Source organism: Trichomonas vaginalis, chromosome IV (assembly GCF_026262505.1).
Source record: "Trichomonas vaginalis G3 chromosome IV, whole genome shotgun sequence".
Taxonomy (NCBI): domain Eukaryota; phylum Parabasalia; order Trichomonadida; family Trichomonadidae; genus Trichomonas; species Trichomonas vaginalis.
Window position 1 is genome coordinate 31851908 of NC_067206.1, and position 17905 is coordinate 31869812.

The following is a 17905-nucleotide window of genomic DNA, read 5'->3' on the forward strand; positions in this document are numbered from 1 at the left end:
AACCGACAGCTTGCTGTGGTGTTTCATACAATGTCATGACAAGATATACGTTATGAAAGGAGGTGAAACGTTGAACTTAAAGTATAGTTTCCCAGACGTCATAAAAATATTTGACGACCACAACATTTCATTAAAGTTTATTTGCTAAGTAAATGGCAGAAGACATAATGGTTTATACTATTACGACTAAAAACCCTGGGTCATATAATTCTATAACAACAAACTTACAAAGTCCTCAAGGACGATATTGTAAACTGACCTTAAACACGGATGACGACTAAGCCTGTTTTGCTCTTTTGACACCAGAAGATTTTATTGTTGTGAATGGTAAAAAATACTCCTTTAAGATACTTACTCAATATACCACCAACAGGTTTTGTTGACTTATTTAATACTTTAAGGACGAGTGTAACATGTGCTGCAACTAGAGCAGGTTTCATTATGTTTGGATGTCCGACTGAGTTTACTATAAACAATATGAGCTATAATACAAAACTTATATCTGGTTTTTCTACTACAACAGTTTCCTATAACAGGAAAAGGTGTCATACAAGGAATGTCTATCTCTCAAAGCCGTCGTGTCCTTCAACTTGAGGTTCACTAACATCGAAAGGCATGTCCATAAGACGTTCTTCTTCTAACCTCTCTAGTCTGTTTGGATAATTGGCGCGCGCGGTTTCTAAGTCCATTTCGTAGCGAAGACCAGACAATTTGTCATAGACTTTTATGGGTCTTCCCTTCTTATATTTAAACTTCTTCGAAACTCTCCAACCATATCTTTGCAACTCTGCTTTTATTCTAGCAGATTTTCTATCCATTCTATACGGGGGCATTTTTATAAAAATAAAAAAATATGTTTTTTTTCTTTACTTTACATAACCTCCTGCTATCATAAGCCTTTGACGCCAACCCATACCAGCTAATGAAGGTTGACTTGGTTTAGTTTGGAAACTAAACTTTGTTTTTGGTTTATCTCAGTTTTTGGTTTTTCTTCTTCTATCGGTTTTTCGTCACTTTTCGGTTCCTCTGACTTTACCTCACTTGCAGGTATGGTTGTGTCGTCAACATCTTCATAAATATCATATGCCATTTGTTTTTGTTTTCCTTTCAACTTTTTGTGTTGTTGTAAAGTTTAGAATATTTCGACTCTAAGTCATGAGATGTTCTATAATGAACTGTTGGTCAGTGAAGTAAACTTTTCCATCTGTTGTCTCGAAAGCTCCTTCAGACTTCAATATTTTATTTGTGAGAGTCTGTTTCTTTTTGAGATACTAGCCGTTCCATTTCTATGAAAAGTGACTTTGTAGTTAGGGTTTGTATTTCCAGACCTGGCACTTTCTATTATTGAATTTTCTCTTCATCTGTAAGTCTTTGACAGGTTTTGACAATGGTTCTGAACTTTTTGTTTGTGGTGTCAAATCTACCGTTTCAACTTCTTCGGTCATTTCATCTCAGTAAAAAATTTTAGTTTGGTTTGTTTTCAACTGGTTGTTTAGGTTTTTTAAGTCGGTCTAAAACTTCCTGAGGTATAGGAAGAACTTGACAAACACGTTGTGTAACTGCTGGAAGTCGACAAATCCATCTTGAACCCATTTGTCTCAATGCTGAATTGTTCATTTCATCTCAGTAAAAAACTTTACATTCCCCAAGTTTGAGGTGGTTGCGGTTGGTTATTGTTTACCCACTGTTGTGCATGGTTATATCCTCTGTTAAAGAATCTTTCACCTTGGTCCATATAGTGTCCTGCTTGGTTATAGTAGTCATTTGCTTTGTTATAATAGTTTCCTGCTTGTCTTCCTACATTGTCCATCCATCCTTGAACTTTTCCTCTTGTTTCAGGATTTGGAATAAGATTTGCTGCATCTCGTGCTACATCCCAACCTTTCTGTACGGTTTGTATAATAGGTTGTGCTTTCTCTTTAAGTATACCTAATGTACTCAAAATCTTCCTTCCAACTCCAAATACACCTCTGGCTATTGTTCCCACTGCGGGCAAAAATCTGGATGCAACTCCTGCTAATGCGCCAAATAAACCATTTCTTATGGGTTAAAAAATGACGAATCCAAACAAGGACCCCTATGTTTCTAAAGCGACAAAGAAAGCACTCATGATAAAAATCTTTAGTTCAACACCAAATGCTTGGTTTATGGATATCTTGGAAAACATTCCGAGGTATAGAGAAGATGGACCTCCATACTGGCTAATATTTGTCGGTCAAAACACAAGATACTGTGAAGCCATACCATTATGGTCCAAAAATATTTTAGATGTGAAAACTGCTTTGACAATATTCGTTGACAATAACCATCCAACAAAACTGACATCTGACTGTGAAAGTTCCTTCAAATCAGACGATATTAAAAACTATCTGCGTTCAAAAAATGTAAACCAATATTTCATTGTCGACCAAAACCATTCTGCTCTTGGTGTCATTGACAGTTGTATAAAATCTTAAAGAGTTAAACCAACCACAAGGTGGTGAGGTAGATGAAATGTCATATGACGACAAATATAGACACTTCTCCATGGCAAAGATGAGACAAGTTTTAAATATTTACAACAACCGTAAACAAAAAGGTTTGGGAAACCACTCCCCGAAGAAATGAAAAACAACCCTGACTTAGAGAAAGACTATATATTTTATAGTTTAGTCAAAAGAGACAAACAAGAAAGAATGCCAGGCTTCAAACTTAAGAAAGGTGACAAAGTAAAAATAGAAATACCTAAACGCGACCCATATGAAAATACTATTGACTATGACAACAATGGGAACCCGACAGGTACTCACATTCGTGTTCGTAAAAATAGAAGAAAGTATACAAGAGAATATTATGAAGTTTTAGGCAAACATGCAAAATGTACAGACTGCAAGCAGAAGATAAAACTACTATTGTCAGACCTCGTTTCAAACTTGTCAAAGTTCAAGGTGGTATACTTTCAAAGACAGTTCCTAACAAATATAAGACAACTCCTGACGAATATGCTAAAGAAGTTGAAAATGACGACTAAGCATTTCTATACCATGCGTAAACTGTCATGTAAGGTGGCATGTAGTCTTTACTTTGTCCCGTTGTTTGCGTATACCCTGAAACGCGATGTGTATGGCTTCCTCCTACCTCAGTGTTACTCCAGTAACAATTTATAGCAAACTTAACGTCCTCTTTAACATCATATCCTTTACCTTTTGTCATTCCTGACCAATCCCAAAATCTATGACTATGCAAACCTGCTTCAGATGTACTTAAATTTATGTAGTGACTGTGCGCAGGTAAATTTGCACCTGAAATCGTTTTACTTCCACCTGTTTCCTTTGAAGAGTTTGCACAATACAAAAACCTGTCGACTATTTGAGTCCAAGTTCAAAACCAGAACTGTTTCTGGTCTGGTAGAGTTCATTGACGTATAAATAGAACCTATAGGATATAATGTTTGAAGCATTTCTGTCTTTAATGTTTGAAGCTCTGTTTTGTCTGCTTTCTTGTCATATAAATCTTGAGCAGTGAATTTAGTATTATATTCATCCTTCATGACATAAACATCTTTACATCTAATGTTTCTCATCGTCGTTATGTCGTCATCCGATGTTAAACCTTGTGGAAAGTTAGGAGGTTTACAATATAATGCATCCCCACCAGTTTCTTCAACCGTTCCTTCAATACTTTCTATAGCAACAGTTGTAAAACTTGTATGTGTATGGTTCTTATTTGCTTTCTTCTCTAACTCATCGTTAACATAAGTTTTATCTGCTTTAAGGTCTAAACATCCTGAAACCCATCCTGTATCGGCTTTAGTTTTTAAAATCTTCGATGTCCGTTCATGGTACCAGTCAACCCTTTCTATAATTTCGTTATCTTTTTCATCCACATATTCCTTATCCGCCTTCTTCACTAACACACTAGCCATAAGTCCCTTATCTACCTTATTTTCAAGGCTAACGTTTAAGTCTGTTATTTCAGATATAGAATGTGTATGAGTCTTTTTAGAATATTCGTTTTCAGCTCTTGTCACTTCACTTGACATTTTATTGTCAACATATGTTTTGTCTGCTAGTTCAGGATGAGTATGTTCTTTTGTTGCATAAGCATTGTTAGCTCTTTCTTCTTCTTTTGCTATTGCATCGTCTACATATTCTTTGTCAGCTTTGTTGTCAACATCTGTTTTCAAAAGAAGTTCATTTATAGGTTTCTCGTTTAAAGTTCCTTTTGTTGGATTTATACAGACAGTATGGTTCTTATTGTCTTGAAACAGAAACTCATCTGTCATTGGGTTTAATGTCAGTTTTAAGTTTCCTTCTTTCAATGACTCAGATATCTTAGAATAGTTTGAAAAGTTTGTTGTGTTCTTATTTAGAGCTTGCATAATGAGTTGTCGGTTGTGTTGTATTTCTCTCATGGAAGCAATATCTTTCGACATTTTTATTCTAGATAAAATATGCTTCCAATAGAAAAAGAAAATTCAAGAGTTGCTACAACTAAACCATTAGATGAACTTTTTACGAATGTCGGTCAAAAGTTTGAGACAGAGACCGTAAAGCATGAAGGCTATCGTTTTGACTACCCATTAAGATGGCTAAGAGACCCATCTGTCACAAAAGCTATTGGCTTTCGTAGAATGAAGTTTGTGTCTGTAGAAGATAAAAGTTTTCCATTTATTGTAAGGTTTCATATAGATTATATATCTGAAGGGAAACGAAAAATGTGGGAAGAAATTGAGCTAATACAAGTTGACCTTTCATCTTCTCTACAGACTGCGTTAAAAAATATTAGAAGATAAAATAAATTCATGTTATGCAAAATATGCTGATGAATATGCAAATACCGAGAGCACACTTTATGTGAGAATTGTATATGACAAACAAAATTCACAAGTGTCATTTCAAATCTACGAAGACAATCCAAAGAAAGACGAACAAATATATACAGAATTCACTGCAATGTCATGGTATTATTTGCAAAGAATGTTAAATCAGAAAGTCGAACTTCCTTTAGCAAATATTTACAGTCGATATGCAAGAGATGAACCATATTTATTTAAAGATGTTTTCGACCCAGCTGCTATTATTGTTCATGCTTCATTTTCTGGCGCCCAAAACTCTTTCTTATGCTTGGCAAATGACTTTTACGAAAAACCTACAAAGTTATACGAACCACCAAGTGGAAGTATTTCAGACTTTCAAGTATGGTTTACTACAGATGGAAGAAAAAGAATAATTCCATTATACCATGCGTTTTACTTAGAACTTAGTTTCATATACAACTACTATCGAACGGAAAAATATAATTTTAATACGGTTGAGGTGTTGGATTTGGTTGCCAACTAGACTGTGGTGCAGGTTCAGGCTGTTGTATAACAGGAGCTTGTTCTTCTGGTTCAGGGTCTTTAGGTATAATACCAACAAACTGACCTACCCTTTTACCAATATTTTTGACTCCGTTCCAAATTCCTCTTCCTACGGTTTTTATTCCATTCCATATACCTCTTCCAACATTTCGAAAGAAGTTTCCTATCTTACTGAAGAAACCCATTTTACTATATGTAAAAATCTAATGTCCGCCTAGTCTCTTACGTTTCCTGTTGAGTTCCATAGCATTCTTTAACTGGAGCTCATACATTCTATTTCTCCTCTGGTAGAAAACATACTCTGGGTCAACTCCTGTGTTCGCGTCATCTGCATAAGTTGTTTATATCCCACTTCAGGGTTTGTATAAAACTCTTTCCATCTCATATTTGCATACCATGGTGGCAAACCTAACGCAGCGTCATTTGACATGGCAGTTTTGCATTTGTACATCTGTTGGCACTTGACCATAGTTTGCCATTGCAGTTTGTATTCTAACTTCATTTGGAATATTCTCTGGGTTTGGTTGTCCAGGTTGCTGTGCATTCGCTAAGTTCTGTGCGTCCATTTAATATTAGATAAAAATATCTCTTACGAGTACATATGCTGAACATTTGCAGGCATTGGTTCATCTTCATATTCTCTGTACTTTCTGCCACGTCAAATAAATAAATGACACAATGGAAAAAACCTAAACAAAAGTAGTCCTATTTCAAACCACATTTACTTACCAATAAAATTTCTTTGTTATGACACTTTCTCCGTTAGTATAGGACCTCTCTCATATTCTATCTTATCGTATCTAAACTCATAGTCATGTATGTCCTCTAACCATCTCATGACACTTTCCAAACCACTTTTATCGGATGTAAAGTAAAAGCATGGATGGTTATGTAAAACGTCTAAAGTTTCTAAAGAGTCTCTCAAAGTCCAGTCTACTTGGTATTGAAAATCCCATGTGTTATAGAACGGCGGGTCCACTATAAAGAAAACATTTTCCTTGTCTTTATATTTTTCATACAAATCTGTCCAATGACATCTCACAAACTCTATACCCTCAATATATTTTTCTATGTCCTCTTTGAAAACATTTGTATAGTTAAGATATAAAACTTTTGACATAAGTGTTTCAATGTCATGAACTCTTATAGCACCACTATATAATAGTCTAGAAGATATACTATCCCAGTCAATATACTCTGCTTTTTCAAAACCTCTCTGACAGTATTTTTTTTATCTAATGGTATACGTTCCATCTTACCTATAGGTATCTTTTCTTTCAACTCTTTCAATATATTGTTTGTGTCTGGAATATGTTTGAGACGGTCCATATAGTTGTCGAAGTCATTGCATATAATCTTTGAGTCTGGGAATATTGTATGGCACAAATGGGATATATAGAAACTTCCACCGAACAAATCTACAAATGTTAGACCATTCGGTAGTTTCTTAAGTTCTCTCAATATAATATCTTTACATTTACTCTTATTTCCAAAGAACGGTAACGGAGGTTTTGTAAAATTCATTTATATATAATAATAAAAATGTTTTTACCCGAAAAGTGACAGAAAAGTGACAAAACATGAAAACATATATAATTTGTGAAAAGCGACACATTATATAATGTTTTCGACCCAGAAGAAGGCTTTTCCCAGAAGCAATGGAGGAAGAAGAAGAGTCCTCCGAATTCACACCAGAAGACTAACAATTTTCCGAATAAAAACTTCATTTATACTAAACATCTTCGGGGCTAGAGGGCACGAAGTGCCTGGAAGCCCCACTACCTTTTTTTTTTTTTTTTTTTTTTTTTTTTTTTCTTTGGGTACAAGTAAAAGACTTTTAGCTTCAAAAATTGATGTGGAATTCAGAAAGAAACAGTTCAGCTCATTTTTTGGCATTTCATCGGAGACTTGATGCAATGAGATATGCTCATTATCCTTTAGGTTTAGATTCTGCTCTTTTTTATAATAGAATATTTAATATATTTGTTTTGCTTTTAATAATGCGTGATCTGAATTGATTATCAAGTATTTTAGATTCTAATTATATTATGGCTATTCTGCATTGGATATTTTTGTGGTTATTTTATATTAGATCTATTCATTTTTCGATTTCAAAAAGGGTAATGAAATTTTTCTCAAATGCAAGTTCATATCAACTGTAATTATAAAATGTATATGATTTACCATCATGATAATATTCTCTTAATTTCATTGAAATTTAATTGCTTAAATTATAAAAATTGAAATAAATTATCATATGTGTACCTGGGTGAAATAATCTGGCATATACAATTTTCATTGTTTTGAATATCGACAATAAGGCAACTACAGTATGTCACTTTTTAAAATGATTTTCTTACTGTTTATTTCTGCATTTAGCGAAAAAGGAATATTTGAAAAAGTGTATAACGATAAAATAATTTTAATAGATGTCAGTGGTTCTTCTAAGCAAGACATTAATGGTTCAATGCAAATGACTAAACCAGAATACGCGATTTATCCCTGGAACAAGCGATACGACTGGTGTTCTAATTGTATGCGCAGCTATGATGAACATCCATATATTCGTTTTTCATTGAAAAACAAGAAATTTAATTTCAATAGTTACTTCGTTCGTTGCGGCTGCTGTTACGAATCATGCTGTTGTGAGGATGACTATTTTGGATGCTTCCATTGTTGTCTATATTCATGGTCATTGCGAATATCAGATGATAATAAAACGTGGACAGAAGTTCATCGAATGAAAGACGAAGATATGCGTCGGTGCAACGAGAAGACATACAAACTCGATAAAACGTACAGTGCTAAATATGTTGAAGTCATCCAGAACGAAGCATGTCCGGGTGATCCTCCATGCATTGCTCTTAACCGATTTGAACTTTATGGCGATGTCATTGATGACAACGGTGTTTCCGATGATTTTGTTTCATACCACGACGATGACGACGATGTCAGTATCATTGGACATATCTCCAAAAACGGCAATGTCAAAATAGAATAAAAATTTCTAATAATATTTGAAAAATAGTCGTTTTTTAAGATTTCGTATTTATTCTACCAACTAATAATGCATATGATATTCTCTTTATTTTTATATCTTTTTAAATATTCTCATATACATCATCTTTATTAATATTTTGTATCTATTCATCTCTATTTGAAATATACGAATACTATCATTTAAAAAAAAATGAAAAGGCGCAATTGAGTGTTTGATGAAATAGACAGCTATGTAATATATAAAAATATAGTTTCTTTATCATGATTATCGAAGAGCATTTGCATTGTTAACAATATTATAGTGGTCGTTTATCACGATTATCATATCTAAAAACGCCATCAAACCTAGGTAGGATATTTAGATAGATTTGATGGTATATACGTTTTTACGCAAAGTTACATCCTTATATTCTCTTTGAAATAATTTCGTGCATTTATTAATCGAAAGTATAAATTCAGAAAAGTATGTCACTTTTTAAAATGATTTTCTCACTCTTTATTTCTACAAACAATGAAAATGGAATATTCCAAAAAGTATTTAATGATAAAATTATTTTAATAGATGTCAGTGGTTCCTCAAAACAAGACATTAATGGCTCAATGCAAAGTACTAAGCCTGAATATGCAATATATCCCTGGAACAAGCGATATGACTGGTGTTCCAATTGTGGCCGAAATTATGATGAGCATCCATATATCAGATTCTCATTGAAAAACAAAAAATTTAATTTCAATAGCTACTTCGTCCGCTGTGGATGTTGCTATGAACCTTGTTGCTGTGAAGATGATAATTATGGCTGTTTCTATTGTTGCTTGTATTCGTGGTCTCTTATGATATCAGATGATAATAAAACGTGGACAGAAGTTCATCGAATGAAAGACGAAGATATGCGTCGATGCAACGAGAAGACATACAAACTCGATAAAACATACAGTGCTAAATATGTTGAAGTCATCCAGAACGAAGCATGTCCGGGTGATCCTCCATGCATTGCTCTTAACCGATTTGAACTTTATGGCGATGTCATTGATGACAACGGTGTTTCCGATGATTTTGTTTCATACCACGACGATGACGACGATGTCAGTATCATTGGACATATCTCCAAAAACGGCAATGTCAAACTCATATAAAAATCCCTTTCTCTTTATTTTAATTAATTTTTATGATTCTAAGCAGACTGGAATGAACAAACTAAAAAGAATATGAATGAGATAATAATTGTTGGGTTTCAAACATGTAATAACAAGTTTAGGAAAGACTTCACTTCTTTTCGCCCAAAGACGAATTCTATCGGTTATAAATTCATGTTTCGAAATATCATCCTTTGAAGCAGGATATCCTTTGGATAGATATCCACCTTCTTCATTGCAAAGCATTGCAACAGCATAATGCCACCAAACTGTACCGGGATTTCCATTAAGCAAGGAATAATTATTTATTTTATTTAATACAAGACCTCCCCATCTTGACATTGGTAAATCGGTCACATATCGTTCGAATCCTTCGGCCTTCGTAACATTAGCTACCTCTTCTTCTACTGTAGGAGAATTTCTTTGGCGCCAAGAATTGATTTTATTAAGATTTGGATAATCAAGAATGAAATATCGATATTCGTCGTTCATGAGATATTTAGTTGAGTTTAGATCATATAATATGGAATATTTTCCATGATCATTGATATTCATTGCATCACTTTTATTATTAAAACATTGGTTAGTAAATGAATAATTATGTTCAAATACAAGTTCATACCAACTATAATTATAAAATGTATATGATTTACCATCATAATAATATTCTCTTAATCTCATTGTAAATCAAGTTTAGACGATGTCAAATGAAATTATCTCCAATGTGAATTTCATATATTTGTATCATGTCAATGTGATTATGGTTATTAAAACTATTCAGAATAATTTGTCACTTTTACATAAATTCAGATCAATATTGAATTTTTTCCTAATAAAAATTAAATAATGGAATGTTTATAGGATACCTCATTACAAGATTTCATTATCATTCATCGAAATCATTTATGATAATTTTGAGATTTTTAAAGCAGCGTAAAAATAAATTTCGTAAAGAATTTCTGAAATTTTCGATGTCACTTTTAAAATGATTTTCTTACTGTTTATTTCTGCATTTAGCGAAAAAGGAATATTTGAAAAAGTTTTTAATGATAAAATTATTTTATTTGATGTTAGTGGTTCATCTAAATAAGACATTAATGGTTCAATGAAAATGACTAAACCAGAATACGCGATTTATCCCTGGAACAAGCGATACGACTGGTGTTCTAATTGTATGCGCAGCTATGATGAACACCCTTATATTCGTTTTTCATTGAAAAACAAAAGATTCAATTTCAATAGTTATTTTGTTCGCTGTGGATGTTGCTACGACCCTTGTTGTTGTGAAGATCTGGACTTACATTGTTTTGATTGCTGTTTGTATTCGTGGTCTCTTATGATATCAGATGATAATAAAACGTGGACAGAAGTTCATCGAATGAAAGACGAAGATATGCGTCGGTGCAACGAGAAGACATACAAACTCGATAAAACGTACAGTGCTAAATATGTTGAAGTCATCCAGAACGAAGCATGTCCGGGTGATCCTCCATGCATTGCTCTTAACCGATTTGAACTTTATGGCGATGTCATTGATGACAACGGTGTTTCCGATGATTTTGTTTCATACCATGACGATGACGACGATGTCAGTATCATTGGACATATCTCCAAAAACGGCAATGTCAAGCTTGTTTAAAAAAGTCTCATTAAATATGACAGCAAACAAATATTTCTTGATGTGTTTGCTCCATTGAAATATTTGCATACCAATGTTGAACAATTAATTGAAGATTCGAAATTGTTAAATATAATATTTGGTGATCTGTTATCTTAAATAAACATAATATTATACTATGATTAAATATAAATTTTTGCTAATATTTCACCAATCTTCATTATTATTTATGGGGGGAGGGAAAAAAGTGCATCAAGATTAATACCATTTATAAAGAAGAGAGGTGTATCAACTAAAAATTGGAAACTGAAAAGCCACTTTTTCGCACTTTTTCCCTCATTTTCGCCTGACATTCTATCGTATTTTTATTTCATTATATAATAACATTATATAATCTTTAATTAGTTGATAGCCTGACATTTGACGCGGCAAATTAGAAAAGTGCAAAATTTTTATTATGAATGGAAGTGTGAACTTTCATTAAGAAACCTTCGTGAAAGAACTTTTTATAGGCAAAGAATTATTTCAGAATCAAACTATGTTTACAAGTCTTTAATAATAGTCCTTGAAATTGAATTTTTGAATTTCAATTTAGTGGATGAATAGTATTTTCCTTTTATTAGTTCATACTCAGAAATAATTTACAATAATATTCACTTTACACCACATAAGATCCATCATAATTGCCATTTTCTTTCATTATAATATTAAAAACATTGAGGCTATAATTTTGGCATACACCCTTCACAATATGGATTATATAAGTCGAATTTTTCCAAAAAAATAATTACTGAGCAAATTGTATATTTACCATAAATTATCTTGGTCATTTGATTAAGTTTTTGACAATATAACGCTCAATAGTGCTAATATAGTATTTTGAACTTGTTGAAAATGTTTTTATGCATAAATAAATTTTTATAATTCCAAATTCTAAATAATAAACAATATTTATCTACATAGGGTGCTATCTTGAGAAAATATATTATTATAATCAAGCTTTGTAGAATTATTATTCCTTAATATAGGGATATTATTTTCACAAAATATCAAATATCGATAATCAAAGTTAATACTTATCCTTTTCTATCTATTTATATGCATTATTCAATATATAAACAGGTAGATATTGAAATATTATATGAAATTTGATCTAATGATCCAGAAAATTATGAGGCAATATATGTGTACAACTGCATTATTAAGGTGCTCTATGGATGAATATTAAATGATGAAACAAGCTTTGCTTAGATATGATGGTTAGAGTTGATACACTTCTTAAAGAAGCAATATCAAAGTTTCGTTTTGATGCTAAAATTACGGAGCTCTGAAAACGCAGTTAATTTATAATGGAATATTCATTGATAATATTTTTATTTAATACCATTCTACATGCATTAAAAATTCAATTATGATTCAAATTTTTAATGTAATGTCACTTTTTAAATTAATATTTGCTTTATTTATTTCAGTAATCAGTGAGCGCGGTATATTTGAAAAGGTATTTAATGATAAAATAATTCTCATTGATGTTAGTGGATCTTCAAAACAAAGCATAAATGGTTCAAAGCAATTAACAAAACCAGAATATGCAATATATCCATGGAACAAGCGATACGACTGGTGTTCCAATTGTGGACGAAATTATGATGAGCATCCATATATCAGATTTTCTCTGAAAAACAAAAGATTCAATTTTAACAGTTATTTGGTTCGATGTGGTTGCTGTTATGCACTTTGTTGTTGCGAAGATGATGATTTGAGATGCTTCCATTGTTGCTTGTATTCGTGGTCTCTTATGATATCAGATGATAATAAAACGTGGACAGAAGTTCATCGAATGAAAGACGAAGAAATGCGTCGGTGCAACGAGAAGACATACAAACTCGATAAAACGTACAGTGCTAAATATGTTGAAGTCATCCAGAACGAAGCATGTCCGGGTGATCCTCCATGCATTGCTCTTAACCGATTTGAACTTTATGGCGATGTCATTGATGACAACGGTGTTTCCGATGATTTTGTTTCATACCACGACGATGACGACGATGTCAGTATCATTGGACATATCTCCAAAAACGGCAATGTCAAAATAGAATAAAACCGATATCTAATATTGATATACATCAAGTTGAAAGGATTCTTTTTGTATAATAGCATTGTATAATTTATATTTCATCGATTAAAATATTGGTAAATGATTGAAAGATAAATAAATATTTTTATTGATTCACACAAACAGGAATAAATAAGGGGTTGTGCCATGTGAGGTGAAAATCACCATACACCGATTGGACCTTTTTAAAAAAAGATATGTTGAGTATTTGATTTGTTCCTTGGTATTTTGCACGCAGATAGACTAGGGTAATGCCGATCATTTCGTGTAGGAATTACGTAAAAAAAATTATGACCCAAGTTATTCACATTATAAAATTATATAAAGTGTGTCTAATTTCAATAATATTCATATTACCTTATAGTATGGTACCTATATAATAATACATATAGTTTATAGTAATATCTCAGTTTTTATAGTTTGATATCTTATTAATTATGATCAATATGTGTGTATTAGTGTATATTTTACATGGCGCATATAGACTTGTGTTAGACACACACATTTATATATATTAAAATGAAAAATACGCAGATAATAAGGATCTCAAGATGTGATGCCGAGCATCTGCTACTTATTTGGGGGTAAGCAGCAGATGCTGGCATATATGTGTCATAGCAAGTGTATCTATGCTAATAGATTACACTTGCTATGACTTTCCCGGAATCTCAAGATGATTCCGGGAAAAACAGTAATAACCTCTCAAAATGTTCGTTTCAATATCATAAAGCTGAGAAATGGGCTTTGACCTTGAGAAAAGGCCCATTTCCCAGCTTTATGATGAATTTTAGTTATCATTGCGAGTGTCTGCTGCAAATCTCGGTTGAAGCAGCAGGCACTCGCAACCGTATTCCACGGCAAGTGTATTTATGGTGTTGGAATGCACTTGCCGTGGCTTTTGTACAATCTCGTGATCTTACTGGAGTGAGCGGCAATGGAAGCCAAAACCACTCCACTCAGTACCAGAAAGCTATGAAGGAAGTCCTAACCTAGAGAAAGGGCTTCCTTCATAGCTTTCTGGGTGACATGAGATTTGTAATTGTTGAACATTGAGTATTTTGCAGGCTCTGGCCTTTGCTTGGGCCAGAGCTTCGTATTTGGATGTTCCCAGGGCCGGATTCCTCTCCTGCCGCCCTAGATCAGGACGGCATTTGAGAAAGCCGGCCCTGAGGACAGTAAGCGAAGCCCTGGCCTTTGCTAGGGCCAGAGCCTGTATTTGTATGTCTTTCAGGGCCGAGTTCTTGCGAGACCGTCGACATGATCGACGATCATCGCAAAACTCGGCCCTGAGGATTGTATTTGCAGGCTCTGGCCTTAGCAATGGCCAGAGCTTGTGATTTTAATGAAGAGCCAAGTTCCTCTCGGATCGGGCCTAATGAGGACGACCGTCGAGGAATTTGGCTCTGAGCTGATGAATTGTAAACTCTGGCCTCGATGAAGGCCAGAGTTTTTAAGGGAATGTTTTGATGGGATGAGCCTATGCTCAGTAAGCTCATCCCATCAAAACATTCGTTTAAAAATTGAATTAAAAATTATCGTATGCATTGAAAAATTAAAAAAATAAAAATGAACAATATTATTATATAATGAGAATAGAATAAATTATCATAAAATTGAATAAAATTATCCAAAAAAATTGAAAATTTTAAAAATTAAATAAAAAAATAACAAATTTCATAAGAAAATTAAGGAATAGAGAAATATTAGATAGAAAGAGTATGTTTATTTATGATTATAAGATTGAAATAATGAGATTTTGAGAGTTTTAAGAAGAATGTGATCTTTATATTTTTTTGGAGGAAGGTTTTACAAGAAAGGAGTTAACAAATGCAGGGTATTATCCCTTTACCCTGCATTTGTAAACTCCTTTCTCGAATTGAAATTCGATGTTTAACATTCTTTGAAAAAGTGCAAGCTATTCGAGAAAGGAGTTTACAAATGCAGGGTAAAGGAACAATACCCTGCATTTGTAAACTCCTTTCTCGAATTGAAATTCAATGAATCACATTCAAGTGAAAAAGTGCAAGCAATTCCTGATTTGCTCATATAGGTGCAGGGTGCCAGTGATAGACCCTGCATATATATGTGCAGAATGGGAAAAGTGTTTGCAACATTCGCATCGAAAGGTAAAAGTGCAAGCTTTTCCCATTCTGCACATATCGGTGCAGGGTACCAGTGATAGACCCTGCATATATATGTGCAGAATGGGAAAAGTGTTTGACACATTCGCATCGAAAGGTAAAAGTGCAAGATTTTCCCATTCTGCACATATTGGTGCAGGGTGCCAGTGATAGACCCTGCACATATGTGTACAGAATGGAAAAACTATCTACTTTGAATATTCTGCATCGGAATCTCTTGGTCAATATACAATTAAATACAATGATCACATCGATATTTGGAGATACAAGATAAGTATCTCCAAATGCCGATGTGATCATATATGATTGTCGATAAAAATTTGAAATCTCAAATAAGATGCAGATTAAAAAATGGATATGTGACCAAAATGAGTTTACAAACACAATATAGAGTATATATATAGATACCTCATTGTATTCAAAATGAAATAAAACAAAATTTTTGAAATTCATATCTTATATAAAACACATTATTCCTCAATACTATATGAGTAAATATGGCTTGATTAGTATAGATATATGCACATATATTTGGCCCCCAATATAAATTCTATGTTTTCGGGAAAGCAAAAGGTCCAATCGGTGTATGATAAATTTCACCTCACATGGCACCGCCCCTTGCGAATCACTAAAGAATGTAAATTTGCCACATGTTACATTTGCTAATGATTATGCTTTCTTTGGCTGTAAGGCTCTTGAAACGATTAGTTTAGAAGAACTAACAACCATTGGTGATGTTGTTTTCTTCGAATGTAAATCACTTAAGAATGTAAATTTGCCAAATCTTACAATTGCTAATGATTCTACTTTCTGCGGTTGTGAATCGCTGAAGAATGTATATTTGCCACATCTTACAATTGCTAATCAAGATGTTTTCAGTGGTTGTAAGGCTCTTGAAACGATTAGTTTAGAAGAACTAACAACAATTGGTAAAAGTGTTTTATACGATTGTGAATCACTTAAGAATGTATATTTGCCACATCTTACAATTGCTAATTTTGATGTTTTCTTTGGCTGTAAGGCTCTTGAAACAATTAGTTTAGAAGAACTAACAACAATTGGTGACTTTGCTTTCACGGATTGTGAATCACTTAAGAATGTAAATTTGCCAAATCTTACAAGTTGCGGTCAATCTGCATTTAGTGGTTGTGTTTCACTTGAAACAATTGAATTAAATGAAGTAACATCAATGGGTGAAACTGCATTTTACAATTGCAAATCTCTTAAAAATGTAACAATGTCTCATCTCAAAATTGTTAGTAGAGAAGCATTTTATCTCTGTAAAGCACTTGAAACAGTAAACTTTGAAGAAGTAACCGCTATTAATGAAGGAGGATTCTTTCAAATTGAGTCTCTGAAAAATGTAAATATTCCTCATCTTCAAACTATTGAACATAAAGCATTTATTGGTTGTAAATCACTTGAAACAGTTAATTTTGAAGAATTAACAATTGTTGGTACAGAAGGATTTTCTTATTGCACAGCACTTAAGAATGTAAATATTCCACACCTCCAAACTATTAATGAAAGTGGATTCGAATATTGTGAATCACTTGAAACAATTGAATTCAACGAAGTTACATTTTTAGGCAGATATGCTTTTGTAATGTGTAGTTCATTAAAGAATGTTCAACTTAAATCTGTAAAAACACTTTCAAGAGGATGTTTTGCATCATGTACATCAATTGTTGAACTAAATCTAACATCTGTAACAGAGATCATCGATGATTCTGTATTTTCTAACTGTCCATCATTAAAGACATTGATATTAACAAATTTAGAAAAAGTTAATTCAAGTTGTGAAGATATATTTGCTTTTTGCTATGATCTCAAAGATATTTACTTTGGCAATTATCCACCTAATGAATTCAATCAATACATATCATTTAAAGGTATGACAGTTCATATTCCATCAGAAGATTCTTGGGGAAATTATGTTTCTCAATCTCAAGAAATTTCACCAAATCACTATAAATGGCATAATTTCGAATTCACTTATTATCCACCTCCAACATCACAACCAACAACAACAACGACAACAACAACTGATCCACCAACATATCAGCCAACAACAACAGCGCCAGGATCACCAACACCAGATGATAAGCAAAGAAGGAAGCGAGTTATAGTTATTTCATCTACAGTTTCTGTTGGCATTCTCATCATCATTGTTATATTAGTAGCATTCGTTCTTATCTCAAGAAAGAGGAAACAAGTTGAACTTCTTCAATCTCAACCTCTATTAACTCAAAGTTAATTGATAAATTTTTTTTTGACACACAAGCTTTCTATCCCAATATTCTTATGTCAATAGTTAGTATTTTTGGCCAGGAGAAAGTAAATATAATTCACTATATAGTAGCTAATATGGCTTTTATACCTTTCTGCTATTAAAATAAAGGTTTATTGATTTTTTCATAGAATGTCAGAAAGTTGAAAGTACACCCTTTAATTTTTAGTTTCCATTAATAAATATATATATATTTATGAACTGTTTTAAAATGTGTTTTGTTTTCTGATCATTGATCCGAAAAGTTTAACCTCCAAAGTCGTTT

General features: G+C 33.0%; 8 protein-coding genes and 3 pseudogenes across 11 annotated transcripts, besides 4 other annotated features; 5 read left to right on the forward strand and 6 right to left on the reverse strand.

The window, feature by feature from the left end:
• Nucleotides 1-7154: part of a mobile genetic element that runs on past the window's edge.
• On the reverse strand, nucleotides 867-1445 carry TVAGG3_0204350 (annotated as a pseudogene). Its single transcript has one exon. A coding segment is annotated over exon 1 (579 nt).
• Nucleotides 1465-1617, reverse strand: TVAGG3_0204360 (uncharacterized protein; the record flags this gene model as incomplete). The annotated part of the gene is made up of 1 exon (XM_051226414.1): nucleotides 1465-1617. One exon carries the CDS (start codon nucleotides 1615-1617, stop codon nucleotides 1465-1467), a length of 153 nt encoding a protein of 50 aa, XP_051111400.1.
• TVAGG3_0204370 lies at nucleotides 3007-4414 on the reverse strand (annotated as a pseudogene). Its single transcript has one exon. A coding segment is annotated over exon 1 (1408 nt).
• TVAGG3_0204380 (serine threonine-protein phosphatase family) lies at nucleotides 5284-5526 on the reverse strand (the record flags this gene model as incomplete). The annotated part of the gene is made up of 1 exon (XM_001315417.1): nucleotides 5284-5526. The coding sequence occupies one exon, from the start codon at nucleotides 5524-5526 to the stop codon at nucleotides 5284-5286; it is 243 nt and encodes an 80-aa protein (XP_001315452.1).
• TVAGG3_0204390 lies at nucleotides 6047-6865 on the reverse strand (annotated as a pseudogene). Its single transcript has one exon. A coding segment is annotated over exon 1 (819 nt).
• Nucleotides 7054-7154: a terminal%2Cinverted (terminal inverted repeat of Maverick-3 transposon ID:TVAGG3_0204300).
• Nucleotides 7155-7688: 534 nt separating this feature from the next.
• TVAGG3_0204400 (galactose-binding domain-like family) lies at nucleotides 7689-8444 on the forward strand (the record flags this gene model as incomplete). Its single annotated transcript, XM_001315419.1, has 1 exon — nucleotides 7689-8342. One exon carries the CDS (start codon nucleotides 7689-7691, stop codon nucleotides 8340-8342), a length of 654 nt encoding a protein of 217 aa, XP_001315454.1.
• Nucleotides 8445-8821: 377 nt separating this feature from the next.
• TVAGG3_0204410 (galactose-binding domain-like family) lies at nucleotides 8822-9475 on the forward strand (the record flags this gene model as incomplete). The annotated part of the gene is made up of 1 exon (XM_001315420.1): nucleotides 8822-9475. One exon carries the CDS (start codon nucleotides 8822-8824, stop codon nucleotides 9473-9475), a length of 654 nt encoding a protein of 217 aa, XP_001315455.1.
• A 30-nt stretch (nucleotides 9476-9505) lies between these two features.
• TVAGG3_0204420 (uncharacterized protein) lies at nucleotides 9506-9967 on the reverse strand (the record flags this gene model as incomplete). Its single annotated transcript, XM_001315421.1, has 1 exon — nucleotides 9506-9967. The coding sequence occupies one exon, from the start codon at nucleotides 9965-9967 to the stop codon at nucleotides 9506-9508; it is 462 nt and encodes a 153-aa protein (XP_001315456.1).
• Nucleotides 9968-10369: 402 nt separating this feature from the next.
• Nucleotides 10370-11258, forward strand: TVAGG3_0204430 (galactose-binding domain-like family; the record flags this gene model as incomplete). The annotated part of the gene is made up of 1 exon (XM_001315422.1): nucleotides 10587-11114. One exon carries the CDS (start codon nucleotides 10587-10589, stop codon nucleotides 11112-11114), a length of 528 nt encoding a protein of 175 aa, XP_001315457.1.
• Nucleotides 11259-12525: 1267 nt separating this feature from the next.
• TVAGG3_0204440 (galactose-binding domain-like family) lies at nucleotides 12526-13292 on the forward strand (the record flags this gene model as incomplete). The annotated part of the gene is made up of 1 exon (XM_001315423.1): nucleotides 12526-13194. One exon carries the CDS (start codon nucleotides 12526-12528, stop codon nucleotides 13192-13194), a length of 669 nt encoding a protein of 222 aa, XP_001315458.1.
• A 2644-nt stretch (nucleotides 13293-15936) lies between these two features.
• TVAGG3_0204450 (surface antigen family) lies at nucleotides 15937-17607 on the forward strand (the record flags this gene model as incomplete). Its single annotated transcript, XM_001315424.1, has 1 exon — nucleotides 15937-17607. The coding sequence occupies one exon, from the start codon at nucleotides 15937-15939 to the stop codon at nucleotides 17605-17607; it is 1671 nt and encodes a 556-aa protein (XP_001315459.1).
• Nucleotides 17608-17769: 162 nt separating this feature from the next.
• Nucleotides 17770-17799: a mobile genetic element.
• Nucleotides 17770-17799: a terminal%2Cinverted (terminal inverted repeat of tvBac_53III transposon ID:TVAGG3_0204460).
• Nucleotides 17800-17905: the final 106 nt, after the last annotated feature.